This window comes from Botryllus schlosseri, chromosome 6 (assembly GCF_051294905.1).
Source record: "Botryllus schlosseri isolate E-star chromosome 6, Bs_hap1, whole genome shotgun sequence".
NCBI lineage: Eukaryota > Metazoa > Chordata > Ascidiacea > Stolidobranchia > Styelidae > Botryllus > Botryllus schlosseri.
This window is the reverse complement of record NC_137241.1, coordinates 26,095,449-26,110,498: the sequence shown is the minus strand read 5'-3', so window position 1 is coordinate 26,110,498 and position 15,050 is coordinate 26,095,449. Positions and strand designations below refer to the sequence as shown.

Here is a 15,050-nt window from a genome sequence, read left to right as displayed (position 1 = left end):
GTTCCTACCATCCACGACCAATGTTCCCTCTAAGCTGCGCACGTGCGCAAATGCACAGTGCTGACACGGTCTCTGCGCACAGAAAATCTAAGTTGCGCACGAAAAATTCGAAATGATGACCTCTTTTTTCGTCGTTGCGCACTGTTGTCCAAGGGTCTGCGCAGTGAGTTGCTGAGTGTGCGCAGACTCGTCAAAAATTAGAGGGAGCATTGTCCACGACTCAAATTTTCTCAATCTCATCGCCCGCGCGGGTTAGATGCGATGGGGCGCTGCGTAGTAGCTGCGCGCATGGCGTCAATAAATCAAGTTTATACGCCGCATATTCATCCCAGCTCGGAAGCGTAGTATTCGGTGGACAGTATTTCCCTATTGCATACAACGCCCTACCAATTCTACCCGGAACTCGCCTGCAGCGTAACAAGATAACACCGACACATGGATACTGGCGGTATGTACTGGTAGAAAAATAGGAACATACAGCAACTAATGAAATGATTGATATAATAGTAACAATATAATGCACCGCTAGAGTTGGCTCACCACAATGGCCCATCTCGTACCAAAATACACGGCGATTCCAAGTTTGCTCGGTGTGGGTACAAAAGAATGATTACTATAGCTATGAAGAATGACCACACTTGTCAGCGGTTAAATAATAATCAATCAAAAAGTGATGAACGCCACGTTTTTTGTTTTGCGGTTACTTATGGAAATGTTCAAACGCAGGAAACATGGAGCTCGAATATAGGTATTCTCATTAAATTCGAATCAAGATTGAAGTGAATGGTCATGTCAAGTTGGCAACAATATCATAATGAAGAATCGTTCCTAATCGTAAATCGGATAGCAGAGTTTCCGAAACGTCGATTCATCAGAGTTCACCACGATCCTGCGAACCGCTTGACAGCTTCTGTGATATCCTGTGATGCAGCTTTTTCACCTGAACCACAACCTAGCATGTAAAATCGCTTATCGCGCTTAGGAGGAAGGCCCCTTTATTAAAGAAAAAAATATCAAGTATTATGGACAGGCGCGTGGCCAGCCGAAAAATAAGGGGGTTGAAATAAAATGGGGACAGGGGTTTCGATTTTTTTTTCTAATCTAGTAATATAGCATCAATTCATTAGGGTTAAGTACATGCGTGAATAACGATTATACAACATCATTGTGTTAACGATTATACGCGTATGATAAGCTTGTCGACGAGTCCGGGAGTGCTGTTAATTAGCGACTTCCTGATCTGTCGTGAACAATTAAATACGCGCGCTTAACAATGCGTGTTACGTAGCCTCGGCGACGATTTGCGCAAGTCAACTTGTGCGAGTTTTTATGGAATATGTGCCATAATGACGCCGATTTCAGATGGTTCACACCTTAGCTCTTATATAACTAAAGCCTTGACACACGGCTTCTTATTAGCGAAAATCAATTGCGCAATGCGCATGTACGCACACGTCGCACATGTTTGCGGACATTCGATGTCATTCAGTTTCGAGATGTCACTCTTTAATCACAATCGCTAATTAGCATATACTTAACGGCATTGTATCCAAGCCGTCGGGAAATAGGAGCCAAAGCACGGTAAGCCCGAGACGCGGTAGTTAGCAGGGTTGTAATGACTCGACTTGTACTCGAGTCACGACATCTGTGTGACTCGACTTGACTTGACTCGAGTCAATATTTGGATTGACTCGACTTGTACTCGAGTCATTACGCATGACTCGACCCAAGTCATTGACTTGGCTTATTTTTAATGACTTGAAGACGAAGAATTTGCGAATCGTAATGGCTAGATCAACGCATCTGACGGATTCTGCTGACATCGCTATTTGTCATCACTGCTTTCGTTGCACTCGTCTGATATCAGATAAGCCGCCGTAACAACAACAGACAACGGTACATAGTAGCAATGTATTGTACAAAATCATCCAGTGATGAAGAGGTAATAAATCCTCCGCAATCAAAGAACTCGGGGATGTTCAATTATACCAGCAAACAATCGAAGCAAAGTTCAATTAGAGCCAATGTAATGACCCAGATGGTCAAGTACTTCGAAGAGACTGATAAGCTCATGTGTAGATTTGAAGGCGATGATTCTTTGCATTTTTGGGCCACTAGAAAGAACGAATATTCAATGCTCTTCAGTGAGGTTCAAAAATGCTTGTGAATTCCTGTATCTAGTGCACCAGTGGAACATGTATTCAGTAGATGTGGATTTATCCTAAGGCCATGCCGCTTTAATATATCTGTGGATCTCCTTTCCACTTTGGTATTTTTAGCAATTTACCTCATCATTGATTTGATCTGCCGTCTGTGAAAACACACAATACCCTCTGTCCATTTGACGTTTTGTTAGGTATGTGCATTGTGCACTTGGATAATAATGAATGGCTGATGTTGTGTGATGTTTGTACAATAGGGTTGTTGAAAAATTACTTCTTTTATATTTTACTGGGTGGCTACTTAATAAAACTGTTATGTTGCATTAAAAGAACACTGAATCTGGCTAAATTTTGTAGAATCAATGATATGAAAAGAAAATTTTGGATTTGAAAATTAATGGAGTATTTTTAGTGAGCAATTCTTTCATATAATATATTTACATACTTGTAGTAAGCCGACTATTTTTTTCATATCCAAAACATCCTACTCTAATAACTTCGCTTCTTCTAGTTGGAATTGAGCCAAATTTGCTATGAATCATATTTTTACACAATCTAACATTATCATGAGGTAGCCGGTAAAATTCGAAAATCTCTATTCGAAATTAATTCAAAATTTTCTATCATAGCATTGCTTTCTACCGGTTGAAATTGAGCCAAATTTGAGTTTTTTTAGGCAATCTAACCATTTTAAGAAGTAGCCGCGATATTTGAAAAAATGTTTTCAACAGCCCCATTGTACAATTATTTCTCCAATGCTGTAACTGCGATGTAGTCTGTATTGCAATTGGGAAAACCTTACGTAATATCAAAAGGTATCTGTTCTTTTGTCACTGCACATAGCTGCATGCACGCTTTTACAGCATGCTGGCCTGGTGAAAATACCTCTACATATATATATGCATCTGTTGAAGTGACGTGCGGTCCAATGAGGCAGGTGTGGCAGTGCCTCACCGGTCGTCTGGGTGAATAAGTGAAAATCGTGAAAACCCTCGATGAATCGATGATTTATTGATGTTTTACATCTATGTTCATAAATAACTAAATTTGAACATTTTTACCACCCAACATCATCAATCTGCATAATTATTATTCAAAAATACAGGGCCAAACTTAAGGTGAGGCACAGGTGAGGCACGGGTGGGTCGTGCCTCACCTGCGACAATGCAATTCATCATAAATAGCTCGGAATTCATGATAACTGGTATCAATCAAAGGCTATCGTCATCATACTGATTCCGCAAATCCAAATATTAACACTGTCAGAGCACCAGAACCCCCTCAAAATCGCCAATGAATGTGAAATTCGGCTTTATTACAGACAATGCCATCGCAGAGAAACAATGGCCAGGTGAGGCACAAACGAATCAGCCTCATGCACTATTCGCTAACAATTGGACAATCGAAGCGCAGTGAAACGCGCTATCGATTCCGGAATCCAACAGTCTCGTAGGAATTAGGAATTATATAGTAGCGACGGCCAATACGCAATGCGGAGCCAATCCATTCCTTTATTTATATAGCTGTTATATATTTTCCATCCATAGCTACGTTAAATTGTGGTATGTGATAGCTCCTTGCATTAGCTACTTTGTCGTGTCCTTTATGCTATGTTCGACTGCAATACCTATAACCCCTAATTGTGGTATGTGATAGCTATACTTACATAGCCTGCGTTGTTGTTTTGGTCAGTGGTGCCACTCCTAGTTATTTTACACTAGATCTAGTGTATTTTGAATTGGCCTAGTACATTTTCCTCCAAAACTCAGCAGATCTAGTGTTTTTTTACTGAAAATATTTGTAACTGAGGATGCTATTTTCATGCTTCGAATAATTTATACCGGTATTTGAAGAGATAGTAATTACTATCCGTCTAAAACTTGCCCATTTAGAACAATAGCGACCAGTCCTACATGTATTGTAAAATATGGAATTGCAACGGCTATTAGTGTGCACAGAAGATGCTCTCTATGGCCGCTGCTATTGTTATGTGCGTACGTGTTTGTGTGTGTGCTTGTATGTTGGGGGGGGGGGGGGGGGGGCGTGCCTCACCTGCCATGAACCTCACCGCGCGTCACTGATCTGTTGATTCTCTATCGCCTGATATGTAGGCTTGAATTCGTTGGTTCTCAATCAGCAATTTGTGAGCTGTCGTCGATCTGCTCGTAATAAAAACTGAATGCTTGCATTTGTTATGTATCAGACTGACAAGACAGATATTTGATTTCAAGTTCTAAGACTAGTAAAGTTATCATATTGGCGGCCTGTCTCGTTTATCTGTGGCATCGATAAATGAGGCCAGGAACTGTCCGTAATCTGCCTAAATAAACATGGGCCAAGACTCTGATAGGGACAAGATAAGCATGTTTGGCAAGCAAGGAATTCGATACCAAGCAGGATTGAGAACATGGGTTGAACATGACTTCAATACTGTGACTTGGACTCGGACCCGAGTCATAACACTATAACTCGGACTTGAGGCTTTAAACGGTGACTTGGACTCGACTCGGTGATGAATTGAAAATGACTCGACTTTACTCGAGTCAAAACCACAAAAGTAAGATTGACTCGTGACTCGGAACCATGTGACTTGGTTACAACCCTGGTAGTTAGGCTAGCGATGTCCTTCGTACTAGGCCTATTGCAGATGCGATTGTGTAGGCCAGCGATGATATCGTGCGTACCAAGCCAATGCAGATGCGATTGTGTAGGCCAGCGATGATATCGGGCGTACCGGGCCTATTGCAGATGCGATTATACAAGCCAGCGGAACTAGGCTTGTTGGAGGCGCGATAAATCAGGCTAGCAACGATTGCCGAGCGAATAGGCTGCCAATTAGGTCGTCATTCATTAGCTCAATTATCGTACAGTACAACCGTCGTCTGTCTTGTGCACATTGTAACTGTAGGGTAGTGACAAACAGCAATAAAATGACTATACTTGAAATTAACACACTAGCCTATTTATGTAGAAATTGGGAAATTTCTTATTATTTTGAAGCGAATTCTGTAGCTGCATTTCTTAAAATACGCGGTCGAGACTCCAAATTCCACGCTGTGGATTTGATTTTTGCAAACAAATTTTTCCAGAACATCTCGAAAAAGCAATATGTTTAGGCCATTGGATATTTAACGATTAAAATCAGTTAGCATAGTAGAATATTTCAACACAGATGGCCATTCTGTTATGTGGATTCCGAAGTTTTAGCAGTTAATGAACGAAACTGCCACCTGATCCCTCTAATCTAAAATAATACAAATTAAGTTTATCAACTATTTTGGGAAATTTGGAGGCTTTGCGGACCCCCTGAAAATGCTTCACAGACCCCCCCCCCGGGTGAGAAACATCGCCCTAGTGACCAGAATGTAAACCCACCTTTCCGGATTATTTCCTTAGCTCAGACTGGGATTTGAATCAAGAACTTTGAGAAAATAAATAAAAGTAACGCCATATAGTACGGTAGCCATTTTCAGGACATGTCAAAAGTAGGACCTCGTTACTGACCACCTCCGGCAAATTTCGTGACTATGGCTCTACCTTGGAAGCGAGTTCCTTGACCTTTTTCTGCAGGTGGCTGTGCGTATCGGCTTGTGGCTTTGGGGCTTTATCGTGGCCGCCGTAATTGTCTATTTTTTCAACGGAGTTTTTCAGCTGGTCTCTGCAGAAAAGGAAATGAAATTGTGCAATTGCTATCAAGTCTTATGAATAGGTGGTAACAGTAGTCATTCACGCTTTTCCACAGGTAGAATTAATTTTATAAATTACTATTCGAAGTACAAGCTGGAAATTTGCTGATACGCTAAAATTACTTCGAGAATAGACAGTGTAAAACGAAGGTTACAACTTACAAAATATGACATGGGCGACATAGTATCGATGTAGGTGACATTGTTGACATAGCCAACATAGACATGACTTAACTGCGACCGAGTCTCGATTGATTTGACGTAGCTGTGACACAGGCTACTTCGTCATGTCATAGCGACATAGCCTAGAAACAATCGACAAGGCCGACATAACGAATATACTATATAATCAACAATTTTACATAGTTATTATATAGTCGACAAGTAACAGATATATCCCTCAAATCGGTGCCATTTCACAACAAATATTAGTGTATTAGTGTCCATGTCCATGATACAGGAGCTACAATCACCCGTTTGTTATGACAATTTCTACCATCTGAATGATGCAAATATACAGTATGTTGAATCCACTTGAGAAAACATGAAGTCAAAGGCAAGTTTGTAGAAGTACTTCGTTACGGACCACAATGGGCCCTGATGCATTAGCACAGCAGAAACGAACTTCAATAATACTCATTCCCAACTGAAAGCAGACATACCATATTATATTCTGACAGGCCACAATTCTGAAGCCACTCACAAACAGTAGTGTGAGGATATCCCATTTTTTTGTTTTGTTTTGTTTTCTAACAAAGGAAAGCGGGAAGTTGTCATACGCAACATCAGCAAACCATTTCCTTCCTGCAACATTGCATACTTACATTTCAAGCCACGGCACTGTGCTTGACAATTGTACTTTCACAATCCTCGAAACTAGCTTGGTCGAGGGTTGGCTGACATTTGGGAATGTGACAAGATGAAAAAACGACAGTTGAGCATGCGACTTTATAACCCAGAGTGACATGTTATACAAAACTAGGTCCAACCCCAAAATGAATCCGCAACCTAACTTTTACCCATATGCTCAGATGTTGTATGCCCAAGTGTAGCATGCTCTTATGCTCATATTTCGAGTAATGATGGAAATTCCATAAGACCACAGCAGGTTGTTAGTTCAACTGAAATAAGTGTTAAATAACAATGAGCAAGTTACTTGAAAAACAGATGCTTTTGAACTTTGATTTGGAAATGGTTCAGTTCTTCCTTGATGGATTCCAATTCCTCATCCGAAAATCCAGCATTCTTGGCCTCCTCCCATAACTGGGCGACCCTAGGTTCAGTAAATGGGACAGAGTCCGCTGGAAAATCAATGAAATTGCAAAATATGAACACGATGGTATGCAAGTCATACAAATCTATGCAAGAAACCATTGGAAAGGTAAAGAGGTGTGTGAAAAACATTTCGGCCATAAACTTGATAATATACTCAGTACGGAAAAATGCCAGAAAAAAGTATAGCAACAAAAATAGTAGGCCTAATGTTAGGACAATCTACCAAACAGTATCACTGCAATACACGAGTTGCAATTGTTCATTGACAATAATCCATTATTTCAAAATCCAAACAGTATCTTCAACAAACATTATGCAATGAAGTTTGGAACTACGGCCACGTGTAATGCACATAACCCATCACACACGAAAATACACACCGTGGAGTATTTGCTACCTGGAATGTTTCGGTTGTAAAATTTTACAATCTCACACAATACGTACCGCTCAGAGCGCCCTGCTTGGCTTTCAGACTCAGTCTTTCATAACCTTCCGCAATATCTCCGTATAGTTCGGCAACTTTTTGCTTCTTCTCGCTGCGCGTGTCTTGTATAAGTTGCTTCTCGACTGAATTGTCATGGAGCGCTGTGTGAAATGCAATTGTGACATGTCCGGTAGTCGGGATAGTCCATAAAATGCACTGATTTGGAATCATAATGAAGAAAAACCACGCCAGTTACTCAAATTGAATTGTCAATATCTAACACATTGTTTGTTTACATGTATATTGATATACAATCCTATTGCAATTAAACCCCTTGACAGATCCGGTCAAAAATCTGTGATGCTACTTCAAGTATCGTAAGATCCAGCCTTCATAAAGATATCGAAAATATCAATCAGCGATATCAATTGCTGTAGATTCAAGCTGCATAGCTAAGTTAAGGTACGGTATGCCTGTTTATTTGATTAAAGCAGATGCTCATAGCAAGCAGGTTTTCAGCTTTCTACCACATACATTTCATACATTCATAATATATTGCATTAAAATACACATGACTATGTTAGCTCAGAAGTAATTCTTAGCTGAAGAAATCCGATCTCTGGCACAAGCAAGAAAACCTTTACAAAACCCCACTCATACCGTCAATATCCGATATCTCCGATTTCAAGCTTTCCAACTCGTAGAGCTTCCTTCTGTGATGTTGAAATTCATTCTCTAAAGTTTGCAGTTCCTCGTCTGAAAACTTGCCGTTCTTTTTGACTGTTTGCCATAACTTGTCGAGCTTAGGATCCTGTCGAAAGCGTAACGTCAGACGAAAGAATCACAGGAATCTGAGACAGTTGCTTACTTCAAGAAACCGATGCTTCATGCGTCCGTCTTTCCTTCCGTCATATGCAGGTTTCTTACCAGCAAGACCATATTTTTCCATTATGGCTGAAAAAGATTGTTGGTTAGGTTATACGTTAAATGAAAGTCATCACATCTAGGATGTGTCTAAACCAATTTTTCATATCAGTAAATCATGTCTTACGGATGCATTATTATGGGATTTTATTTGACACTCACAGATCCATTTCATGACTGATCATTAGGGCCATTCAAAGTCATTAAGCCATATTTTTTCTATACATCAATAAGTCGTGAAATCAATTTTAATGCAAAAACCGCATCCCTATGAGGTATATTAAGAAAGTTATGAAGTCATATAAAGTCATATTTTGTCAACCCACATCAGCGTCTGTGGAGCGTTTATTTTCCTTACTAAAGTCATTTTTACATTCAAATCGTAACTCGTAACTACAAAGACTCTAACATTCCACATTACATGAAACTGTACTACAACAGTGGTTTAAAATAAAAAATTGATGTGTAGTACTTTTATGTTGCGTGTGTTTTACTCTTTAGTTCCGTGAGTGCCGTTGTTCGCATGTAAAAAAATACACGATTTTCATATGAAGTCATATTTTCCAAAAAATAAAGTCATATTATTGATTTTCTAAGGTCATATAAAAATGGCTCTAGGGAGTGATCATCCTCAAACTGCAGCAGCTTGAGAACTTCGAACTACCGGCATGCAGTTTATCAGGAGATTGAGAAAGATTTTAGGAAAAAACTTGGCTTCCTGCTAATCTTCTCACACACTAATCACAACGCCTTTAATTATAGGTACAGTGGTACAGCGTACAGGAATCAAGCAAAGTAGGCTAGCCTTTAGCTGTGCTTTAGCTGTACTTTACCTGCATCAATCAAATAACTAACGGTGCCCAATGCTCATGACTAGGATTCAGGCATCAAGAAATAGCAGCATTTACTTGCACGCCACATAGTTCAAACTAACCTAAAAGCCTTTCAGTTAATTCGGCATCCTTGTTCCCGTCGTCATTCTCATTTCTTGTACGTTTATGCTCCATCAACATTTCGTCGTGAAGTAACAATTCCGAGTACAATTCAGTCATTTCGAATCCTGGTAGTTTTATCTTGAAAGCAATACGGGATTGTATAGCATTCTTCGAGTCAATGTGGTAGGTGAACCTGTATGATGCCCGATACCACAAATGCCATGGATAAGTTTGGTCGGGACAGTTTATTGACCATTAACTAGGGCTGGACAAATTCGAGTACGTTCGTAGTTTTGTAATACACATTTTGTATTCCGCGATACGAACAATCGAGTTTACTGTCTTCCACAGTGGAAAACAGTATCAATCCTATAATTCTCGTTGATAAATAGACTGTTAGTGGCAAGGAGCCTATAATTCCTAGGGTTTCCATATTTTGGGAATCTGAAAATAGGACACGTTTTCAAAATTTTCAGAATTGCAATACAGGAGTAAAAATGGAAAATTTGATAAATTTATTCCAAGTTTGTAGTCGGTTGACTAAAAGAGCAAGGTCATCACTTTACTAAATACTCTTACTTCCCTGAGTTATTCGAGCGCAAACGTTCAAAAGTGGTTAACAACGCAAGACTCTGTCACAAATGGTATGTCCCGATTTTGTTGAGAATAAGCAATCGCTAAGGAATGAAGGCAGGATATAATCGTCACCACAAGGGAATAGTTAAAAACTGTGAAACAATAGACACACAAACTTGGCTTCGTTACATCATTATGTTGAGATTATTGACCCTTACTTTTCCACAGCCGATATAATGCTTACACAATGCACATGAGCAAATAGCCCGCGATGTTAAGTTTCGGCTGATTAGAAGTACTTAACAAGACAAAATTCAATCACAAACATTGCAATTATACTAAGAAACAACCTGGTTCCATGACGATGTATGGAACCAATGGAGTCTCTTTTCTTATTCTGAATTCGAAGGAATGATGGAACCTTGCAAATGAAAGCATACAACATATATATGTAGCATTCGGTAACACTCTTACTAAGTAAAGACTTGAATTGTTTACCCGATTAGCTTTTTCCCAGACTTGTCTGACTTTTCCACTTCGTAACTTATGAGCATTGAAATCTTTCTGGTCACCATTACAAGATTCCGAGAATACAAATATCAGAATTAAGTACAAAAGCTTCATATTTACATTACACGATGACACTGTATTAGCAATGAACAATATGAGCATTGAGCAATTTACCTATTCTGCATATACATTTTGATATTTTAGTTGATTGATCAGTTATGTTCATCAATCAGCTCTCAGCTGGGTCGTTTGCAGAAGTTTGACAGCATAGCAGTAACGCAAACTAATAATACGTTGTATACATTTACATATAGTAAGTTATACATGGCACAGTATTCGGTCAATCATTTTTCGAACAACGGAACTACCTCTCCACCCAGAACCTGTTCCTACTCTGTTCCGTGCGCGACTGAATCAAATCACACTGAAGTCCTGTTTTGTTGTGATGCTTTATTGACATCCGCAAATTCAATCTTACTTTTCACGCGTTGTGCAGTCAGGCAAAACGAGATGTTACATAATGGGCGATGGAATTTGGAAGATTCTCATCTTCTGTTAGGTCTCACGAGGGGGCTTGAAAATTGCAGTCACCCACTCTCAACGTCACCCACTCCTCGCAATAAGAAGATAAGCGCTGTGCCCGCCATGTCATATATCAGGAATGTAATTTTGTGAACTTGACGTCATTTTTCTGGTGATATGATTGTTGATATACAATGTTCTTTTTACTGCTTCACTCGACTTTCTCTACCACTTGCCAACGATTAGCCCTGGCGAGTGTCAGCCTACAACATTCAGGTTTATTTTAATATGAATATATTATTCAATTGCATACTGAATTTCTGTACCTTCAAGAGTCTCTTGAACTTGATTTTAAAGTTGAAATCGGAGTTGCGTTAAATCATTTTATATCGTAAAATTTACATGCGGTAGGCATATTTTGGGGCTGAGCATTTAATTACCGAATAATATGGTAGAGTAGGTAGACGACCGAGTGCTCTAGTTTTTGAGTCGATCACATATCTGCATGACTGCATTGCGAAACTAGATTAAAACATGTGTATCTTGAATCACAAAATGTTGCGTCATGACTGAAGGCTGTATAAAAGATGCAATAAAATATTTGTGTGTTGTGTGAGTTCGGCAGAGCGGTACAGGCCTGTGATTGATGAAGAGTTCGCACTGTAGGCTAATCGAAAGCGAAGTCGCCGAAGTACTAATTATCTGATTCAGTGGTTATGGTCAATGTGCAATTGAGAAATGATACTAGCAAGACATACTTTCATAGAGCTGGCCGTCGTGTCTCTGTTGATGAGTTCTCTAATGCTGTCTGTTAGCACCATATCCATAAGAAGCACCCGTAATAGCCTACTTTATTTTCTTTTAGTCGAGTCTCAGGAAAACCATCCCCAACAAATCAAATAAAAATCTAATGAGCTCTATATATTCAGGGTCTGAAAAATCTTCATCGAATCACTGATACCACTGCTGTTCCGTTGCACAAAGCATATGGGTTGGATATTTCCACTACTGCCAAAATATTCTGTTTGCCTCGCAAGTCGAATTGTAGACGTCGAGTAGCGCAGTGGTATGTTCCATCATTGCATCAATATAGTATTCTATCCTACATCAATCCCCAGCATTCGTGCCCGACGATGCCCGTCCGAGTCACTATCAATTTGGATACTATAGTATGGTAGTATTGCTGTAGCGTAGCGGCTAATGAAATTGGTTCAATATTTGCCATTAACGATAATGCTTCAAATACATAGCAGTAGCATTCGCGCACATCCTTACACCGCTTACATTGACTGTGTCTTATGGGTATATTACAGAATGTCAACATTTTGGGGATTGTCCTAAATATTGGTTATGTCGGAGTACTGGAACATGTTTTAAACTGTGAGTATCAAGTTCCTCAATACAGCTCATAGGCTAACGTCAAAATCGAGTATACCTGAGTGATTCGATTTATAGACAGGTGTTTAGTGGTAACGCTTCGAATCAAGCCGGATACTCGAGCGCCACTCACTATGAAGTCATAGTATAGTAAGAAAGACTTGAAGAATTCAAGTATACCTCATGCCTGGGGTTCCCAACCTGTATCACACCGTGGTCACCACACCTGTTTGAAAATTCAATGCCCTCGTACTTTTTCGACCTTCTGAAAAGATTATGGAACGTGATAATAATTTAAAAAACTGCGTTATTCCTTGCGGCCACAAAATATATAGGCTTTTTGAAGAACAATATGAACAATATGAATATGACTAGTCATGGTACGTCGTGTGCATACTGCATAGTGGCGTACGAAGGGGTGATTGGGGTTCGAGTCCGAAACCCCTTGCTCCTGAAATACCAATATCCAATATATTTATAAGATCGTCTGTGATTAAGCAATTGTGGTATCAGGATATTGCGTTTCGACCGAACAACACGATGATACTTTCCAAGGTAAAGCCTTGCATTATGAACTGGTATCTGAAAAGAACAGCAAAAATCACGCTGATTCGCAATAAATGTTCATTAAGGTTTTCGTTTTGTGTGGAAATCATATTTTAATTGTTTTGTTCTTTTAACACTTTGTTGATGCTCAATTCATTTTGTGCAACACAGTAATCTGTAGTTATGTAGGCTACTACATCTGTTGTTAGATGTGGATAGTGGTTGATTTTTGTTTTTATGGCAAAGCGATAATTTAGGGTTCTGCGAGGGCTTGCAGATTGGCGCAAGTGTTCCGCGGGCTAATAAAGGTTTCAAAAACCACTGATCTATGAACATTTCCGGACGTTGTATTTACTGCGGAATCGAGCGAGATAGTGTAGTGGTTATGCGTCCGGCTTCTCGATCGGTAGGTCGTGGGTTCGATCCGCGGCCAGGTCATATACCAAAGACTCGAAAATTGATATCCGCAGCTATCCTGGTTAACATGGAGGAGAGAAAACGTGAAAAAACGCGCAGACCTCTCCTCAGATGACCTCTTGGCCGTATCGCAACTCCATCGTCAAAGCATCTCGATGTGCAGGCGAAAAAGAATATCATATCTATCTCTCTCTCTCTCTCGTAGATAAGGAACTCCGTCCAAATCCCGACACGCAAAAGCTTGACGAAGCCAAAAGGCTCGAACCACATATACCATTAATATCGTGTAGCGCTCGGCATGTTAGTTGTTAGTATATATATATATCGGCTTTCAATTAAATAAAAGGGCAAAAGAAAACAGGAAACAAAGGAACATCAAGATATCAGTTTTGGGCCCTTATCAAGCGCCTCCAGCGTGGGCGGTCGTGGGCGTCTTCGAGCGATAGCCCGCGTTGAGCGCCATGTGGTTCTATTCCAGCCACCTCTGCGCCATGGCTCTGTGGGAATGTGGTTGATGATGGCGGCGGCTGGTTGATCGTCTTGATGCCGCACTAGATGACCGATTAAGCGTAAGCGTCGTTCAGCAGCCAGCAAACGGCATGGGACTGTTTTTGTGAGTTTGCGCAGAGCATTGGTGGATATGTGCTCCGGGTGGTGGATGCCGAGTGCGTAGCGGAGGAGTGCATCGCAGTTGGCGTTGAGTGTCTTAGCCAGCTTTCCTGTCAGCGTGAGTGCTTCTATTCCGTAAAGAAGAACCTGCTCGACAGTGGCACGGAAAATGCGGGTCTTGAGTTGAGGTGAGGCACTTGAGTGGAAGAGGCAATGTAGCCGTCTTGCCGCGCCCCAGGCCTTTGCTCGCCTCGCCGTCAGTGCTTTTCCAGAGTCCGCGACGTCAATACCGAGGTATATAAAACTCTTGACATTCTTGAGCCTGACTTCTCCCAGTTGAATTGGTGTCGCGTTCTCCGGCAGAGCTGGTATGGCCAGAACCTCAGTCTTCTTGGCATTGATCTGGAGCCCAATAAGAGCGGCGGTGGCCTCTAGTTGGTTGATGAGGCGCTGTGCCGACGCGGTATTCGGGGCAAGCAAGGCGAGGTCGTCCGCGTAGGCAAGAATACCTATGTGGATAGCCTCGCGAGTCGTACGCGTACGCGTTCCTTGCCGTGGCCGCCATTCAAAGAAGTCCGAGTTGTCCGGGAAGGCCGTTCGTAGCACGAAGTCAAGCATTATCACGAACAAGAATGGTGCCAAGGTGTCACCTTGAAGCACGCCAGCCGAAGTGGTAAAATCTCCGCTTGGACCGTCGTCTGTTCGGACTCGCGCTCGTGTGTCAATGTAGAGGGCCATAATGGCGTACCTTATCACCTCAGGAATTCCATAGAATCTGAGGATCTTCGCCATTGCTGGGCGCGAGACCGAGTCGAAGGCTTTCGCAAAGTCAACAAAGGCAGCCACAACATTCTTTTTGTGTGAGCGGCAGGTGTCAATGATTGTGCGCAGTGCCAGGATATGCTCTGCATATCCTAGTTGTTAGTACATTTTTGCAATAATAGCAGGCATCGCCACTTACTAAACAACGGAGCACAATTACAATAAGTTGTAATGACGTTCATTTTATTAACAGCCCAAAGAAATGGTGGAGAGTAATTGCACAATGCACATAGGTGGAAGAATGGGACTCAATACCCAGGATTTT

General features: G+C 40.9%; 1 protein-coding gene across 1 annotated transcript; it reads right to left on the bottom strand.

The window, feature by feature from the left end:
- Window positions 1-436: 436 nt before the first annotated feature.
- Window positions 437-10,628, bottom strand: LOC145440497 (alpha-2-macroglobulin receptor-associated protein-like). The gene is made up of 8 exons (XM_080318118.1): window positions 10,481-10,628; window positions 9,406-9,544; window positions 8,416-8,501; window positions 8,208-8,358; window positions 7,568-7,708; window positions 7,005-7,149; window positions 5,700-5,820; window positions 437-940 (listed from the first exon to the last, which is right to left on the bottom strand). Exons 1-8 carry the CDS (start codon window positions 10,604-10,606, stop codon window positions 872-874), a joined length of 978 nt encoding a protein of 325 aa, XP_080174244.1. The 5' UTR covers window positions 10,607-10,628; the 3' UTR covers window positions 437-871.
- Between the last annotated feature and the right edge of the window lie 4,422 nt (window positions 10,629-15,050).

Coding starts and splice junctions, on each gene's coding strand:
- LOC145440497 (XM_080318118.1), bottom strand. CDS start 10,606: ATGAAGCTTTTGTACTTAATTCTGATATTTGTATTCTCGGAATCTTGT. Junction 7,709..8,207: donor GGAGATATCGGATATTGACG/GTATGAGTGGGG, acceptor CATTTCACACAG/CGCTCCATGACAATTCAGTC. Junction 5,821..7,004: donor CAAAAGCATCTGTTTTTCAA/GTAACTTGCTCA, acceptor CCTTTTCTGCAG/AGACCAGCTGAAAAACTCCG.